The sequence below is a fragment of the Schistocerca americana genome, chromosome 3 (genome assembly GCF_021461395.2).
Source record: "Schistocerca americana isolate TAMUIC-IGC-003095 chromosome 3, iqSchAmer2.1, whole genome shotgun sequence".
Lineage (NCBI taxonomy): Eukaryota > Metazoa > Arthropoda > Insecta > Orthoptera > Acrididae > Schistocerca > Schistocerca americana.
The window spans coordinates 427,979,686-427,996,112 of NC_060121.1; the positions used below are offsets into that span (position 1 = coordinate 427,979,686).

At 42.3% G+C, this 16,427-nt stretch overlaps 1 protein-coding gene across 1 annotated transcript in view; it reads right to left on the reverse strand.

The window, feature by feature from the left end:
* Positions 1–3,873, reverse strand: part of LOC124607103 (solute carrier family 22 member 7-like) — a 180,174-nt gene extending 176,301 nt beyond the window's left edge. The window contains exon 1 of the mRNA XM_047139300.1: positions 3,713–3,873. Coding sequence (XP_046995256.1) covers positions 3,713–3,727 — 15 coding nt within the window. The 5' untranslated portion in view covers positions 3,728–3,873. The remainder of the gene's footprint in view (positions 1–3,712) is intronic.
* Between the last annotated feature and the right edge of the window lie 12,554 nt (positions 3,874–16,427).

Sequence of the window (16,427 nt, forward strand, 5' to 3'; positions counted from 1 at the left end):
AGTTTCGGACCCGGTTACAGCGACACAGAAATGGCTACTTAACCGTAGCCGAAACGTTTGTTTTATCGAGCGAGTTATTTTTGCAGTATGACGCTACATCATTCCCAGAAAACTAACAGATTCTGAGCGCAGAAGCATGCGGAATTTCAACAACTTCATACAAATCTTATCAAATTCTGTTAAATTAGCTTCCCTTCGAATGAGTTACCTTCGAGAAGTTTCCTCCGACCTACTGTTAGGTGTTTTTCACTGTTCTCGATTTCTAAACTGATGAAAAATATTAAATTTAAGGATACCCTATGTATACACGTCGTCCTAATTTATTCACCGACTTGAGAGCGTTGTAGAAATTCCTACAAGCTTCAGGGGGACGGGGTCAGGGGACTCAAACGAAGGTGTTGCGGATCACGGAAGGGCTGTCATAAAATGCGAGAACATCTCTTCACCGATGAGCTGATATAATCTGGTTTATTCATATCTTGTATTGGCCAAAAATTCCAGATTATAATTATGACAATCGCAGAACTGTATTTTTAATCTTATTTTACTTACTCATGCCCTTGAAATTAAATGGTAAAGGATATGTACTGTTATATCATACACTAACATACACCTACTGTGCGATTAGTGTACAGAATGAAGTGCGTATACACACTTTCAACTACTCATTCATCAAAACAGATCGTAGATTTAGAAATCTTCCATGTTTACCGTTACATTTACTCATAAAAATAGTCTCCGTTCCACATCGCCGTATTATCTGAAGCCTACTTTCATTTGTTAACCGGTACACCATGATGAGGCAGAGTTCTCGAGCGGCGTGCAGCTGCTGCTAAGAGCCGCAGTAAAATATTCATCACCTAAATATGCCTCTTGAATGGGAGCCATTTTCGATTATCCGATTGAACACTAGTGGTCTGAATTAAATTCCAGACTTTCTGCAGTGTCCTAAGGAGCTGAGGAGCGATGGTATAAAGTGTTGTCTAAGAATGCGTGCGTTGGATGACGACACTTTACATTAATGTATTCACAGTGGTGGTTGTTGAGCTCTGTGCCTGTGAACTGACTTACGTGAGGAAATATTGCAAATCACCAACTTTTTAAGAAGTTTTTTGATGCCAAGATGAGTTTCGAGGTTTTCATTAAGTATTTTTAATTGGCGTAATAACATTTGTATTTTCTTGATATTGGATTCCATTAGAAAATTTATGCACCACGACCACACAACAAGTACTGGAAGTAAGGGAAACTCCAGCAATGGTCGCGTACATTTGAAATCATTTTATTATTACTGCTTATCGATTTTAATGACAGTAATCAACTCCAGTGCTAAAGTACAACAAAAACACACAAAGTCAAACCTAAACAATCTATTCACAAACGTTTGCTATTCTCCATTCCAAACGTACACGTATGTGTGTGTGCGCACTGATCGCTTAGGATTGACTGTGTTATTTTATTTTACCACTGAAGATGATCACTCCGTGATTGAATTCGATATGCAGTAACAAAGGTTTCAAATTTATACGACCACTGCTCGTGTTTTCCTTGTTTGTAATATTTGTATTTTCGTCGATAAAAATGTTGTATTGAAGATATAAATGTTTTAAACCAACACAAGATGGAAGTGAAAACCGAAACACGTCACTGCTTACACAATACTGTACATGGAAAATAAAATAATCGTATGGCATTTATTGGCCGGGATCTCCCCTTCGGGGTTCGGCCACAGTAATGCAACTCTTTTTAGTTGACGTCACTTCGGCGACTTGCGTGTCAACGACGATGAAAATCGGTGGCCGCTGTGGCCGAGCGGTTCTAGACGCTTCAGTCTGGAGCAGCGCGACCGCTACGGTCGCAGGTTCGAATCCTGCCTCGGGCATGGATGTGTGTGATGTCCTTAGGTTAGTTAGGTTTAAGTAGTTCTAGGGGACTGATGACCTCAGATGTTAAGTCCCTTAGCGCTCAGAGCCATTTTTTATGATAAATCACACAATGCCCAGTCCCCTGCCGGGAATCGTACCCGGGTCCCCTGGCGTGGTAGGCGGTAACGCTACCACTGCACTACGGAGGCGGACACAATACTGCAGAAGAAATAGCTAATTGATTTGTTTATTCAAGCTATTCAATCAATGGTGACTATCTACTCCTTGACCTGGTTTGTAAATGACTTTAATATATGCCGAGTTTTACCCTGGTGACAAACACCAATTCTCTTTCTATGAGCTCTTATTGGTCATTCTCTTCATAGGTTTATGCTTACAGATGTGAAACCAAAGTATGGGAAAGGGTATGGAAGGATAATAGTACTTGACACTTTGAGAGACATTCATTTCCACCCGGTGTACTCTAAAGAAATCCTCAGTTCGACACTAAGATACTGGAAGCGGTATTTTGACTTACTCTACCATGCAAACACAAATATATTTAACTTTTCATACTAAGGCCTAGAAAGTGAAATTAAATTACTACTGAATATATATTCCATCTTGTGTTTACTGTGTAACTTCATACTGCTGTGATTGTGCGTATGTAATTTCTGTGCAGAGAAACTGCTCTGAATACAGCCTGGTCACACCCAGTGTTTGCTGAAATTACTGGCTTTAGTCCTTATCGGAGCGGGTAGATCAGTAGCCAGAATACATTACATAATGTTACCTAATATACAGAAATTTAATTCGAATCTCATACTGTGGTAATTATATGTCGCTAATAAGACAATTATAAACAAAGTAAATGCAATAGCTGCACATTGTCAACTCATTCCTCCTTCGCGGAAAACATGGGACTGAGAAAGCATTGGTGGAACGTGCATAAAACTATTATTTACGCTCTGTTTACACAACACTCCGGAATACCCTTCAGTAAAGATTGTGACATGAATATCGTACGTAGTGTCAAAGTCATGCGGAATTCAGCCCTGTGCAATAAATCATAATAAAATGAATAATATCTTACAGTATTCTGACCGTGCAGTGTTGGCACAGAATTATTACCACAAATATTTTATACCGTACACGTTACGCCTTCGTACATCGATTTCCCGTCGGCCTATGTTCAGCAAAGTAACTCGAGCTAGGCAGTGAGGTACTTAACACACGGGACTCTTATCTGGGAGGACAGAGGTTCAGGTCCCCGGCCATTTATAGGTTTTCCACGATTTCCCTAAATCGCTTGGGAAAACTCCGGGATATTTACTTTGAAAGAGCACTGCTGATTTCTTCGACCTTGTGCTACGTTTCCAGTGACCTAATCGTCGACGGGGCGTTAAAGCTTTATCTTCTTTTCTTCAGTTCATTTCTATTAAACAAAATTTAAGTTTTTGAGGGCTCGAAGTAATGCTTATTTTATTGTTAACACAAAATCTCAAATTTCGAACTAATGTCATTTTACTTGTAACTGCTGATGTAACTTAACATGTAAATTTTTGTATCAGATTTAATAAAATATAACGATAAAGATTACAGTTTCCAACATCCCCATTGAGTTTTACATACTCGCTGAAAAAATTTCAAACGTACGCCTTCAGTCGACTGTGACTAGATCTCGTGCATTCATATGCCCGGTGTCACTACGACGGGCAGTGAAAACCTTATTGCAACCAATGAAACATCATCAACTGTCTCTGGGTAACTCATATTTTCATTCGGTTATCGTAGCTACTGCAGTTGTGCCGACGGCTAACTAAACCAGAAAGTAATGATGAACTCACCTCGTCATCAGTCATGGCGCCCGCGTCCAAGCAGAGAAAGCTCCACCGTGCCGGTGAAATGAAATGAAATGTCGTGTGGCTAGGGCCTCCCGTCGGGTAGACCGTTCGCCTGGTTAGGTCCCTGTTGATTCTGAGGTAGTTCCGGGGTGCCTTGCGCTCCGTCAGCGCCTCCCTCGTCTGTTTTTGTTTGCAGTGGCTCTGCTAACAGGACAAGGAAGCGAAATGCGAGACGTGGGCTATCGCTCCCACCAAGAGTTTAGTTGCTGACAATAGCAGCGCATGCTTCCGATTACAGCCGTGTATCTCCCGTGGGGACCCCGTTCCAGTTCCGTGGATGCGATAACTTTGCAGAAAGTCGCTAACGTTTCTCCAGCTATATTCCTTGGATTTTCCTCTGTGCCAGAGGTTGATAACGAAAATTGCGGGGGCAAGTATTACGGACCCTACATGCGCACCAGCTTATCGACCGACCGACCAATAACGAAAATTGCGGAGGCAAGTATTACGGACCCTACATGCGCACCAGCTTATCGACCGACCGACCAATTTCATAGCAGCCTACATACGTCCCGACCGACTGCACTCAGCGATTACAGCTCCACCCTGTTGGTGTAATTTCTTTATCTTGAGTTTATTGTTTATGTTCTACGAGGTCCCGCTTGGCGTTACACAAAGAAGGACAGGGGATTACTTCGTGGTTTTAGAGGTAACAAGGCCAAAAAAGCCGAGAGAAAGCTGTAGTCAAAAAATAGTTAAGCAAGGAATGTAATTTACCCACGTTCTGCACTTAAGCTGCTGGGAATCGATGATTTTGGTAACTATCTAAGAATGGATGAAAGATACATTTCGGAACTGCTGAACGTCATCAAACAATCCTTAATGAAAAAGAATACCGATATGAGACAGACTAAGCTGTGAGGAGGCCTGTTACCTGCATCACGATTTATAACCAGTGGCGGAGCCGGCCGCTGTAACTGAGTGGTTCTAGGCGCTACAGTCCGGAAACGCGCTGCTGCTACGGTCGTAGGTTCGAATCCTGCCTCGGGCATGGATGTGTGTGATGCCTTTAGGTTAGTTAAGTTCAAGTAGTTCTAAGTCTAGGGGACTGAGGACCTCAGATGTTAAGTCCCATAGGGCTTGGAGCCAGTGGCGGAAGATAAGACGACCTCGAATTCAGTGCTGTTGTATCTCCGCAATTATTAACTGAAATGATTCATGAAACTTGCAACGTGACTTCTAGTTGACTGAGGAAACACATCACGGTGATGCAAAGTAAATAAAACGAAAGACGTTCGTGTGGACATTATTAATTTATTTCTGTACGTAGCATAGAAGATGACCTTTAAGTTTAAGGAAGTTCTTTCAAATTCAAAGAAGAAAGACTGCACACGGTGCTGGTGCACATCTTCTACTCGTAGTAAATACAATAGGTACATAACAAATGAAGCATTTAACAACTGTTAAAACTTTAAGAAGTATCCTACACTCTTCTCTTCATAGGAGAGAGCTTGGAGATAGACTGGACTTTTTTTGAGCACTTACACCAATGAAGCAAGTGTATTTAACGAATTAACGTCTATTAAATGTCGATACTTCTATTTTTAGATTTCATTTCCGAAAAGTACCGCAAATAAAACTGAAACAAAAACAGAGAAGACCGACGGATTTTCATTCTCTCTCTGTGCCACACAAAACCATTAGAATTCGTTGAAAAAACGAAACAAGTGCTTCATTTCTTCTACCTATATTGCTATACTGCTCGCACGGCGAGTCCCACAGACATCTGCAGTCTTTGAATTGCTCCAGGATCTCAGGCCTTTAAAGTTTCGTCCACTGCACATCCTGCAGTGTACCGTATTTTGCGAACTATAAGAACCACCTTTTAATTCGAAAAAGTACCTCCAAAATTCAAGTGCTTCTTATACTCGAAATTAATATACACTACTAGCCACTAAAATTGCTACATCTCGAAGATGACGTGCTACAGACGAGAAATTTAGCCAACAGGAAAAAGATGCTATGATATGCAAATGATTAGCTTTTCAGAGAATTCACTCAAGGTTGGCGCCGGTGGCGGCACCTACAACGTGCTGACATGAGAAAAGTTTCCAACCAATTTCTCATACACAAACAGTAGTTGACCGGCGTTGCCTGGTGAAACGTTGTTGTAATGCCTCGTGTAAGGAGGAGACATGCGTACCATCACGTTTCCGACTTTGATAAATGCCGGATTGTAGCCTATCGCGATTGAGGTTTATCGTATCGAGACATTGCTGCTCGCATTGGTCGAGATCCAATGACTGTTAGCAGAATATGGACTCGGTGGGTTCAGGAGGATAAAACGGAACGCCGTGCTGGATCAAAACGGCCTCGTGTCACTAGCAGTGGAGATGACAGGCATCTTATCCGCATGACTGTAACGGATCGTGCAGCCACGTCTCGACCCCTGAGTCAACAGGTGGGGACGTTTGCAAGACAACATCCATCTGCACGAACAGTTTGACAACGTTTATAGCAGCATGGACTATCAGCTCGGAGACCATGGCTGCGGTTACCCTAGACGCTGCATCACAGACAGGAGCGCCTGCGATGGTGTACTCAACGACGAACCTGGGTGCACGAATGGCAAAACGTCATTTTTTCGGATGAATCCAGGTTCTGTTTACAGCATCATGATGGTCACATCCGTGTTTGCCGACATCGCGGAGAACGCTCATTGGAAGCGTGTATTCGTCATCTCCATACTGGCGTATCAACCGGTGTGATGGTATTGGATGCCATTGGTTACACGTCTCCATTTGTTCTTGGCGTAGCAATTTTAATGGCCAATAGTGTAAAAATGTACAGTATTTGACTTTAACATTCCTGTCAGTCTTAAAAAGGCCCTATTTTCGATGCCGCGGGAAACCTGTCTCTGGCAACGATGGATTCAACTGGCAGCAACAGTGCACCGATGCGATGAACATGAGTTGCAGGGATTCACAAGTTTGCTAATACTGTCTTCCTCCCGCCCCGTCATCACAAACCCAATATTTTTGTTAGTAGCTAGTTTCGTAATGGAAAAAAATAAAAGTTACTCATATGATGTGTACTATAAACTGAAAGTAATAGCATATACAGAAGAACATGGAAACAGAGAAGCTAAACATCATTCGGCCCTCCATCAACAGAAAAAATACATTGATAATTGGCGGGCTAGTAAAGACAAACTGAAAAAAATGAGGAAGACTAAATGTGCAAATGGAGGACAGAATGCAAAATGGCCAAAACTAGATGACGTACTGAAATGGATTCACGGACACCGTCAAAACGGCGTTGGAATTAAAACAAAACTGATTTAAATACACGCTCGTAAGCTAGCACTACAGTAGAACTCAACATACTTCAAGGGTGGAGGTGGTTGGCGCTACAGGTTTATGAAGCGTCATGGACTTAGCATGCCAGGTGGCCGGTGTCGCCGAGCGGTTCTAGTCGCTACAGTCTCGAACTGCGCGACCGCTACGGTCGCAGGTTCGAATCCTGCCTCGGGCATGGATGTGTGTGATGTCCTTAGGTTAGTTAAGTTTAAGTAGTTCTAAGTTCTAGGGGACTGATGACCTCAGCAGTTAAGTCCCGTAGTGCTCAGAGCGTTTTGAACTTAGCATGCGAACCAAAGCCACAATATCTCAGAAAATGCCAAAAGAGTATGAAGAGAAAATATTATCATTCCACCGCTTTATTATTCAACATCGAAAGAAAACCAATGTAGAACTAAGCCAAACAGCGAATATGGACGAAACTCCTCTGTCATTTAATGTGACGAGTAACAAAAATGTTGCCATGAAAGGTTCTAAAACTGTAACTATGAAAACAAGTGGACATGAAAAAATGCACTACACAGTTGTCCTTTCATGTTATTCTGACGGTACTAAACTTATTACAGTGATCACTTTCAAGCGTAAAACAATGCCAAAACCTTCTGAAATACCGCCAGGTGCTGTTGTTCACATTAATGACAGGGGTTGGATGGGCAAGGCTGGTATGAAATTATGGATTAACAGAGTGTGGGAGAGAAGGAAGGTTGCTTTATTGAAGGAGAGTTCTCTTCTTCTGCTAGATCAGCTTAGTAGTCGTTCGAAAAACTCTGTGAAAGAGAAACTGAGACAGGGAAATACAGAGCTTACTGTTATTCCGGGAAGACTTACTTCACAATTGCAACCTTTTGATGTCTCGATAAATAAACCATTAAAGTGTATATGAGAGAGGAATGGAATAGATGGATGATGGACGAAACCCAAGAGACGCCGAAGGTACTTTAACACGACCTACAGTCAAACAAATATGACAGTGGATAAAACGTATGAAGAAGACACCGATAACGGCGAAGAGGAAGAAGAAGAAGAAAGTTCTGATGATTTTCAGGGATATTAAAAGCCTGTTCGGTTTTATAAACTAATAATTCTTTTAGTCTTGTTTTGCAGTCTAATAATAAAAATGGTGAAAATGTTATTTTTTCTAAAACTTGCTTAAAAATTAAGTTGCATCCTATGTCCGAAGCGTCTCATAGTCCGTAAAATAAGGCGCATTAGAACAGCGTTTAATCCCGCACACAGTGACGAAAGACGTACTTCTGTCGTGTGGTTGGCACCACAGCGCTACATACGGCAAATTTTGTTTGGTGCAGGGGAGGAGGCGGAATCGGTCCTCGGGTGGTCCTACCCGCCAACACCCCGACAAGGGAAGTTGGTCGGTCGATCGCTTGGTCTGTTAAAACGCGTACGCACATTTCAGTTTGCCGGTTGGTGCGTGTATGGGGCCCTTTATGCCAGCAAGCGGAAATTCGCTACTACATGTACATTTATAGTCCTCAAACCACCTTACTGTGTGTTTCGGAGAGGACTTCTAGTGCCAATATTTTTTCCCCATTTTCTGTTCCATTCGCGAATCACGATTGGGGAGCACTGCTTCCGATAAATTTCCGCATGAGATCTAATTTCTTTGATATTTCTCGTCGTGGTCACTCCCCGAGACGCATGTTGCCCGAATATTCCTGGAACGTACGCCCTCGGCTTTTTAATAGCAAACCTCTCTGTGATCCACAACGCCTCTGTTATAGCGCCTGCCGTTGTAGTTTGCTGAAGATCGCCGTAATGCTCTCAACTCCAGCTAACCGACACTGTGACGATACGAGGCGCTCTTCGTTGACTCCTATCTCTTCTAATTATCGATTCTGGTAAGGCTCCCAGACTATTGAGCAGAAAACAAGAATGGACGTGGTAAGTGCTTCGTTGCTCACTTCTTTAGTGGATGAATTACATTTCCTTAGGATTCTCCCTACAAGTCACAGCCTGGCATCTGATTTTTGTACAATTAGCTTTACGTCGTCGTACCGCTTTAGGTCGTTCCGAACGGTTCTCATAGGTATTTTACGGTTGTCACTGATTCCAGTATTCAGTGCCAGTGCCGTAATCAAATATTAATGAACTCTTCGCCTGCCTATGAGCAATACTTTTCATTTATTTGTGTTCAGGGTCAACTCACAGTTCTTGCATCAATAGCAGATCCTCTGTAGGTCTTCCTGCATAGACAACTACGACGGTGTGCTGAAAAGCAATGCCTTCGAATTTTTTGTGTGGAAACTCTTGAAGCGTAACAGATAAAAGAGACGTTGACAGAGGGATAGAAAAACAATTAAAATAGCTGAAAAGAGGAAAGGCCGTTGGACCTGATGGAATACCAGTTCGATTTTACACAGAGTACGCGAAGGAACTTGCCCCCTTCTTGCAGCGGTTTACCGTAGGTCTCTAGAAGAGCGTAGCGTTCCAAACGATTGGAAAAGGGCACAGGTCATCCCCGTTTTCAAGAAGGGACATCGAACAGATGTGCAGAACTATAGACCTATATCTCTAACGTCGATCAGTTGTAGAATTTCGTAACACGTATTATGTTCAAGTATAATGACTTTTCTAGAGACTAGAAATCTACTCTGTAGGAATCAGCATGGGTTTCGAAAAAGACGATCGTGAGAAACCCAGCTCGCGCTATTCGTCCACGAGACTCAGAGGCCCATAGACACGGGTTCCTAGGTACAGTAGATGCCGTGTTTCTCGACTTCCGCAAGGCGTTCGATACAGTTCCCCACAGTCGTTTAATGAACAAAATAAGAGCATATGGACTATTAGACTATCAGATCAATTGTGTGATTGGATTGAAGAGTTCCTAGATAACATAACGCAGCATGCCATTCTCAATGAAGAGAAGTCTTCCGAAGTAAGAGTGATTTCAGGTGTGCCGCAGGGGAGTGTTGAGGGACCGTTGCTATTCACAATATACATAAATGACCTTGTGGATAACATCGGAGGTTCACTGAGGCTTTTTGCGAGTGATGCTGTAGTATATCGACAGGTTGTAACAATGGAAAATTGTACTGAAATGCAGGAGGATCTGCAACGAATTGACGCATGGTGCAGCGAATGGCAATTGAATCTCAATTTAGACAAGTGTAATGTGCTGTGAATACATAGAAAGAAAGATCCTTTATCATTTAGCTACAATACAGCAGGCAGCGAATGGCAATTGAATCTCAATTTAGACAAGTGTAATGCGCTGTGAATACATAGAAAGAAAGATCCTTTATCATTTAGCTACAATACAGCAGGTCAGCAACTTGAAGCAGTTAATTCCATAAATTATCTGGGAGTAGGCATTAGGACTGATTTAAAATGGAATGACCATATAAAATTAATCGTCGGTAAAGCAGATGCCAGACTGAGATTCATTGGAAGAGTCCTAAGGAAATGCAATCCGAAAACAAAGGAAATAGGTTACAGTACACTTGTTCGCCAACTACTTGAATACTGCTCAGCAGTGTGGGATCCGTACCAGATAGGGTTCATAGGAGAGAGAGAAGATCCAACGGAGAGCAGCGCGCTTCGTTACAGGATCATTTAGTAATCGCGAAAGCGTTACGGAGTTGATAGATAAACTCCAGTGGAAGACTATGCAAGAGAGACGCTCAGTAGCTCGGTACGGGCTTTTGTTGAAGTTTCAAGAACATACCTTCACCGAGGAGTCATGCAGTATATTGCTCCCTCCTACGAAAAGACCATGTGGATAAAATCAGAGAGATTAGAGCCCACACAGAGGCATATCGACAATCTTTCTTTCCACGAACAATACGAGACAGAAATAGAAGAGTACCCTCCGCCACACACCGTCGGGTGGCTTGCGGAGTATGGATGTAGAAGTAAATGTAGATATGTCGATGCTTGAGAAACAGCTGTTGTAATCGAGTTCGTCCACACCTGCAGCACCCTCTGTTTCAGCATGACAATACCGTCACACACGAGACCTGCGACATCTCCAACGATCCAGCTTCTTGGGTTCACCATCATCGATCAGCCCCCAAACAGTCCCGAATTGGCTCCATACGATTTTCATCAGTTTCTAAAGCTTAAAGAACACCTTCGACGACTTCACTTTGCGATGAAGCGGTGCAAGTAGAGGTGAGGTTGTGCCTCCGTTAGCGAAGTCAAACATTCTACAGTGACTGTACCAACAAAGTAAGGTCTCGTTGAAAAAAGTGTTCGTCACCAGGTTGACTATGTCGAGAATTCGATATTTTAGGCAAGAAGAATACAGATGTAGAATGTTAATAACGTTTGTTTTATTTAAAAAGCATTAAGAGGTTTCAAATAAAGGTACGGAGGCGTTACTTTTCAGCGCCATCGTACATCGTCAGTAAATATCTTCATCGAGCTTCCTACGCTATCCACTACATATTTACATATATATTACATTACTGGCCGCACCACTCTCTTGGGCTACACTTAAAATTTACCTCACATCTCCCCGTCAAGATCAACGTGTAGAGTTCTATCCGCAAGGTAGTCCTGAACCCAACCACAAATCTGCTCAGATGCTCGATAAGTGCAGAAGTATCAAATGCCTTCTAGAAGTCAAGGAACACGTCATCACCTTTTGTGAATAGCGCTCTCGTTTCGAGCACGAACTAGTCGAGTTTCTCAAGATCTATGTTTACGGAACCAATGCAGATTATTATAGAACAGATTTTTGTTCGTGTTCATGATGCATCAGCATAAAACATGTTCCATAATTCAGCAGCTATTTGATGCCAGTAATACAGACCTATAATGTTGATCTGATGTGCCCCAACGGCCTATGGTTGAACCCCAAATCGCTGTAGAAAGTCTAATGGAGTACGAACAACTCATAGTGTTGATTATCTCTGATACGGGTGGAGCTTGACGGGCCTATCGGTGCTACTGCGAGAAATAGGTTTTACGTTGGCAATGGAGTCACCCTTAACGTAAATAAATGTAACATATTGCGCACAAATATACCAAGAAATCGTGGCGGCAAGTCACTGGAAATGATAACACCTGTAACATGCTTAAGAGTAACCGTCCACATCGAACTTAAGTGGAATCACCACATAAAGCAATTAGTAGAAAAAGCAGATTCCAGGCTGAATTTCATTGGAGGACTCTTAATGAAATGTAGTTCATCTGCGATAGAAGTGGCTTAGTTTGTTTGCACTATTCTCGAGTACTGTTCAGCGGTTTGCGATCCTTGTGAAGGAGCATCAAGGGAAGAGATAGAGAAGATCTAACAAAAGAGCGATCCGTGTCTTCACGGAATCACCTTGTCGGCTCGAGAGTATTCAGATGTTCAACAAATGCCAGTGGCAGACGCTACAAGAGAGATATTGTGCTTCACGGGGAGTTCCATAATTGAAATTCAGAGAGACTACGTTCCTGAAAGAGTAGCACAAAAGGTTGTTTTCTCCCACATACGCCTCGCGAAACGACCAGAATGAGAACATCAGAGAAATTAAGCTCGTATGAAACTCTGTTAGATGGGTGCTGATAATTCTGTCTCACATGCGTATTCACGATCTCCGTATCCTTCACAGTGATCACTTAACATCGGACGCTTTATACGCCCCTCATACACCAGACCTGGTAACAACACTAACACGTACTGGTGGCTGTTCTACCTGTCACATAGGATTGCAGCTCTAATTATTTACATAGCGGCCGATGATGCGGACGTGTCTGACGTCGCACTGACATAAAACCATTTCTCCTGAGTGCTCCAATTTTTTGTCAGGAAGTGTAGTTTGAATATAAAATACTAACTTGAATAATAACAGCTGTGCTTATTTATTACGCAGCCTATTATCACTGAATCACAAAAAAGCTCTTCACGTAAAATTATTGTATCTTTGCTGTAATGCACGTGTTACTTTTGCATGGAAACATCAGTAATTTTAATAGTAATACTTAAATATAACTGCAAGATTGTCAAAGAAAAGAAGGAATGAAAGATAGCAATATACAGGGTTTATCATCGTTGGTGATATGAATACATACATTTGAAAGTACACAATACTACAAGCAATAGAGTCTCAGCAAACATGGGCTCTAATACAAATACCTTAAGAGCTATGAGTACTTCTTCGTCTTCGATATTGTGAAACAAATCTCTTCTACTGCAAGCTGTTTGCTTTACACACTTTGCGAGAAGGTGGTAAGGATCAAAACAAAACAAAACGTCCAGTAAGCATGGGCTCTAAGGTGCATAACTTAAGAGCTATGAGCGCTTGTTCAGTAGAAGACATGGGTTTCACAGCAGCGAGGATGAACAAATACAACTCTTAACGTATTCACTTTAGAGCCCATCATGTTTAAGGAAGCTTTTTCTTGGTTTGGTTCCTACTGCCTCCTCCCAAAACGTAAGGGGTGTGAACATACACACACTCATACGTACATCAATTTTTCTAATACACAGAATGTTTCAAAATGAACATACCGGTTTCAAGGAGTTGTACCATTTATTACGTTCAGCTTACAATTGTAAATAATATAGCAAATGAAAGAGCAAATTAAACAATTTTGTTTGTATACCTGTGCGCTATGGGAAGAATATGGAATGATAAAGAGTGACTGAAAAATGTGTTGAACGAGTGCGAGTCTTTCAAGCTTAGCCCCAAGAAATATCTCCGCGGAAAGTTTATGGGCCTTTCTTTTTCGGTCATGGACTGTACTGCTGGTCCCGGCGGAGGTTCGAGTCCTCCCTCGGGCATGGGTGTGTGTGTTTGTCCTTAGGATAATTTAGGTTAAGTAGTGCGTAAGCTTAGGGACTGATGACCTTAGCAGTTAAGTCCCGTAAGATTGCACACACATTTGAACTTTTTTTTTTTCTTTTTCGGTGAATCAACTGTAACTGATGTTTCTTATCTTGATGTGCTATAGCTGTGGCCAGTTGCCTCAATGGGAAGAAGCTGAACAACACATATTTATTTGAGAGCAAGATGGTGCGCCGCCTCAGTACGCGACTGGTTAAACGACGGTGTATCCGACCGGTAGATTGGGCGCAAGGGGCCGGTTGACACATCATTTTATGCATGACCTCCACGTTCACACACGATCTGACGCGATCATGTGTATGCGCCTCATATACCAGCTGATCTATCCGTGTTCAGAAAAAGTGTTATTGCAACAGTTACTCCTGACACATTAATCAAGATTTCGGAACAACTCACCTACCGACTCGATGTGTGACCGATGTCCACACTGAATAATTGTAAGAAAAACTGTTTGTGCTTCTCTTTCATTTGGTGTATTATTTATAATTTTAAAGTGGTTGTAATATGTGCTACAAGGCCTTAAAACCCGTATATTCATTTTCAAACATCTTGTACACGGATAATGAATTTAGTATCTGGAAACACTTACACATTTTCCTGGCAGAGCTTGATATAATTTGAATGTAGTGCAAATATCGGCAACTTACTTTGCCTTTTCAGAAATGTAAAACTGGGTACTTCACGAAGTGCTGTTACATATTTTTCACGAAGTGTAGTAACATATTATCCTATGATTACAATATCATTAACCGAAAGTGTTGAGGAAAACATGACATAGGAACCGGCTACGGGCTTTCACCTGCTGTATGTTACATGAAGACACTAAACGATAGAGGACAGGAGAATCACAATCCAAGACGAACCTCAGGCAGTGGGGTTTCATGACTGAAGATGAGTCCTGTTAGTGTGGTGAGCTGCAGAACCGAAGACACCTCCTGATCTGCGGGAACCTGCCCGATCCTAGCACCATGGACGATCTGCACTGCGCCGCTACCGAGTTAAATGGCAATGAAGTTAGCAAATCAGGCCATCGCATGCGCGAACTCAAGTAGTCCGTTAGAGACGGTGTCGAAAAACGTGCTCTTTGTTTGGTTTCCTAAAACCGAACAAGACACCGATGCAAAAATTGGACATGGGACGGTAGTAAAAATCGAACACAAGCCAAAGGCACAGCAGTCCCGTGCGCTATCATGAACGCTGGTGGTTTCCGAGCCATGGGCCGTGGCCCACTTGTGGCCCATGGACAGCGTGGTACTGGCCCGTGAGTGCTGGTCGAGAGTCCAAGATACGATAAAAATTATCGGGAACTTTAGGGGTGTAATCGTCAGTCGTAAAGATTAGCAAGTACACAATGAAATTAGAGTTGAAATTCCCTATCGCTGTCCTATAATTCTCACAAGCGAATCGTCCATTTCTCATGTCGGAAAGGTTTATACCCCAAAAGACTGCACTATAAGTGAAGCTCGCAGCCTTGGCTGACTGTTCATGGCGTAAACTCACAACGTCCTACAATCTGATCATGTTGTTGTTGTTGTTGTGGTCTTCAGTCCTGAGACTGGTTTGATGCAGCTCTCCATGCTACTCTATCCTGTGCAAGCTTTTTCATCTCCCAGTACCTACTGCAACCTACATCCTTCTGAATCTGCTTAGTGTATTCATCTCTTGGTCTCCCTCTACGATTTTTACCCTCCACGCTGCCTTCCAATACTAAATTGGTGATCCCTTGATGCCTCAGAACATGTCCTACCAACCGATCCCTTCTTCTGGTCAAGTTGTGCCACAAACTTCTCTTCTCCCCAATCCTATTCAATACTTCCTCATTAGTTATGTGATCTACCCATCTAATCTTCAGCATTCTTCTGTAGCACCACATTTCGAAAGCTTCTATTCTCTTCTTGTCCAAACTATTTATCGTCCATGTTTCACTTCCATACATGGCTACACTCCATACGAATACTTTCAGAAATGACTTCCTGACACCTAAATCAATACTGGATGTTAACAAATTTCTCTTCTTCAGAAACGCTTTCCTTGCCATTGCCAGCCTACATTTTATATCCTCTCTACTTCGACCATCATCAGTTATTTTGCTCCCCAAATAGCAAAACTCCTTTACTACTTTAAGTGCCTCATTTCCTAATCTAATTCCCTCAGCATCACCCGACTTAATTAGACTACATTCCATTATCCTTGTTTTGCTTTTGTTGATGTTCATCTTATATCCTCCTTTCAAGACACTGTCCATTCCATTCAACTGCTCTTCCAAGTCCTTTGCTGTCTCTGACAGAATTACAATGTCATCGGCGAACCTCAAAGTTTTTATTTCTTCTCCATGAATTTTAATACCTACTCCGAATTTTTCTTTTGTTTCCTTTACTGCTTGCTCAATATACAGATTGAACAACATCGGGGAGAGGCTACAACCCTGTCTTACACCCTTCCCAACCACTGCTTCCCTTTCATGTCCCTCGACTCTTATAACTGCCATCTGGTTTCTGTACAAATTGTAAATAGCCTTTCGCTCCCTGTATTTTACCCCTGCCACCTTTAGAATTTGAAAGAGAG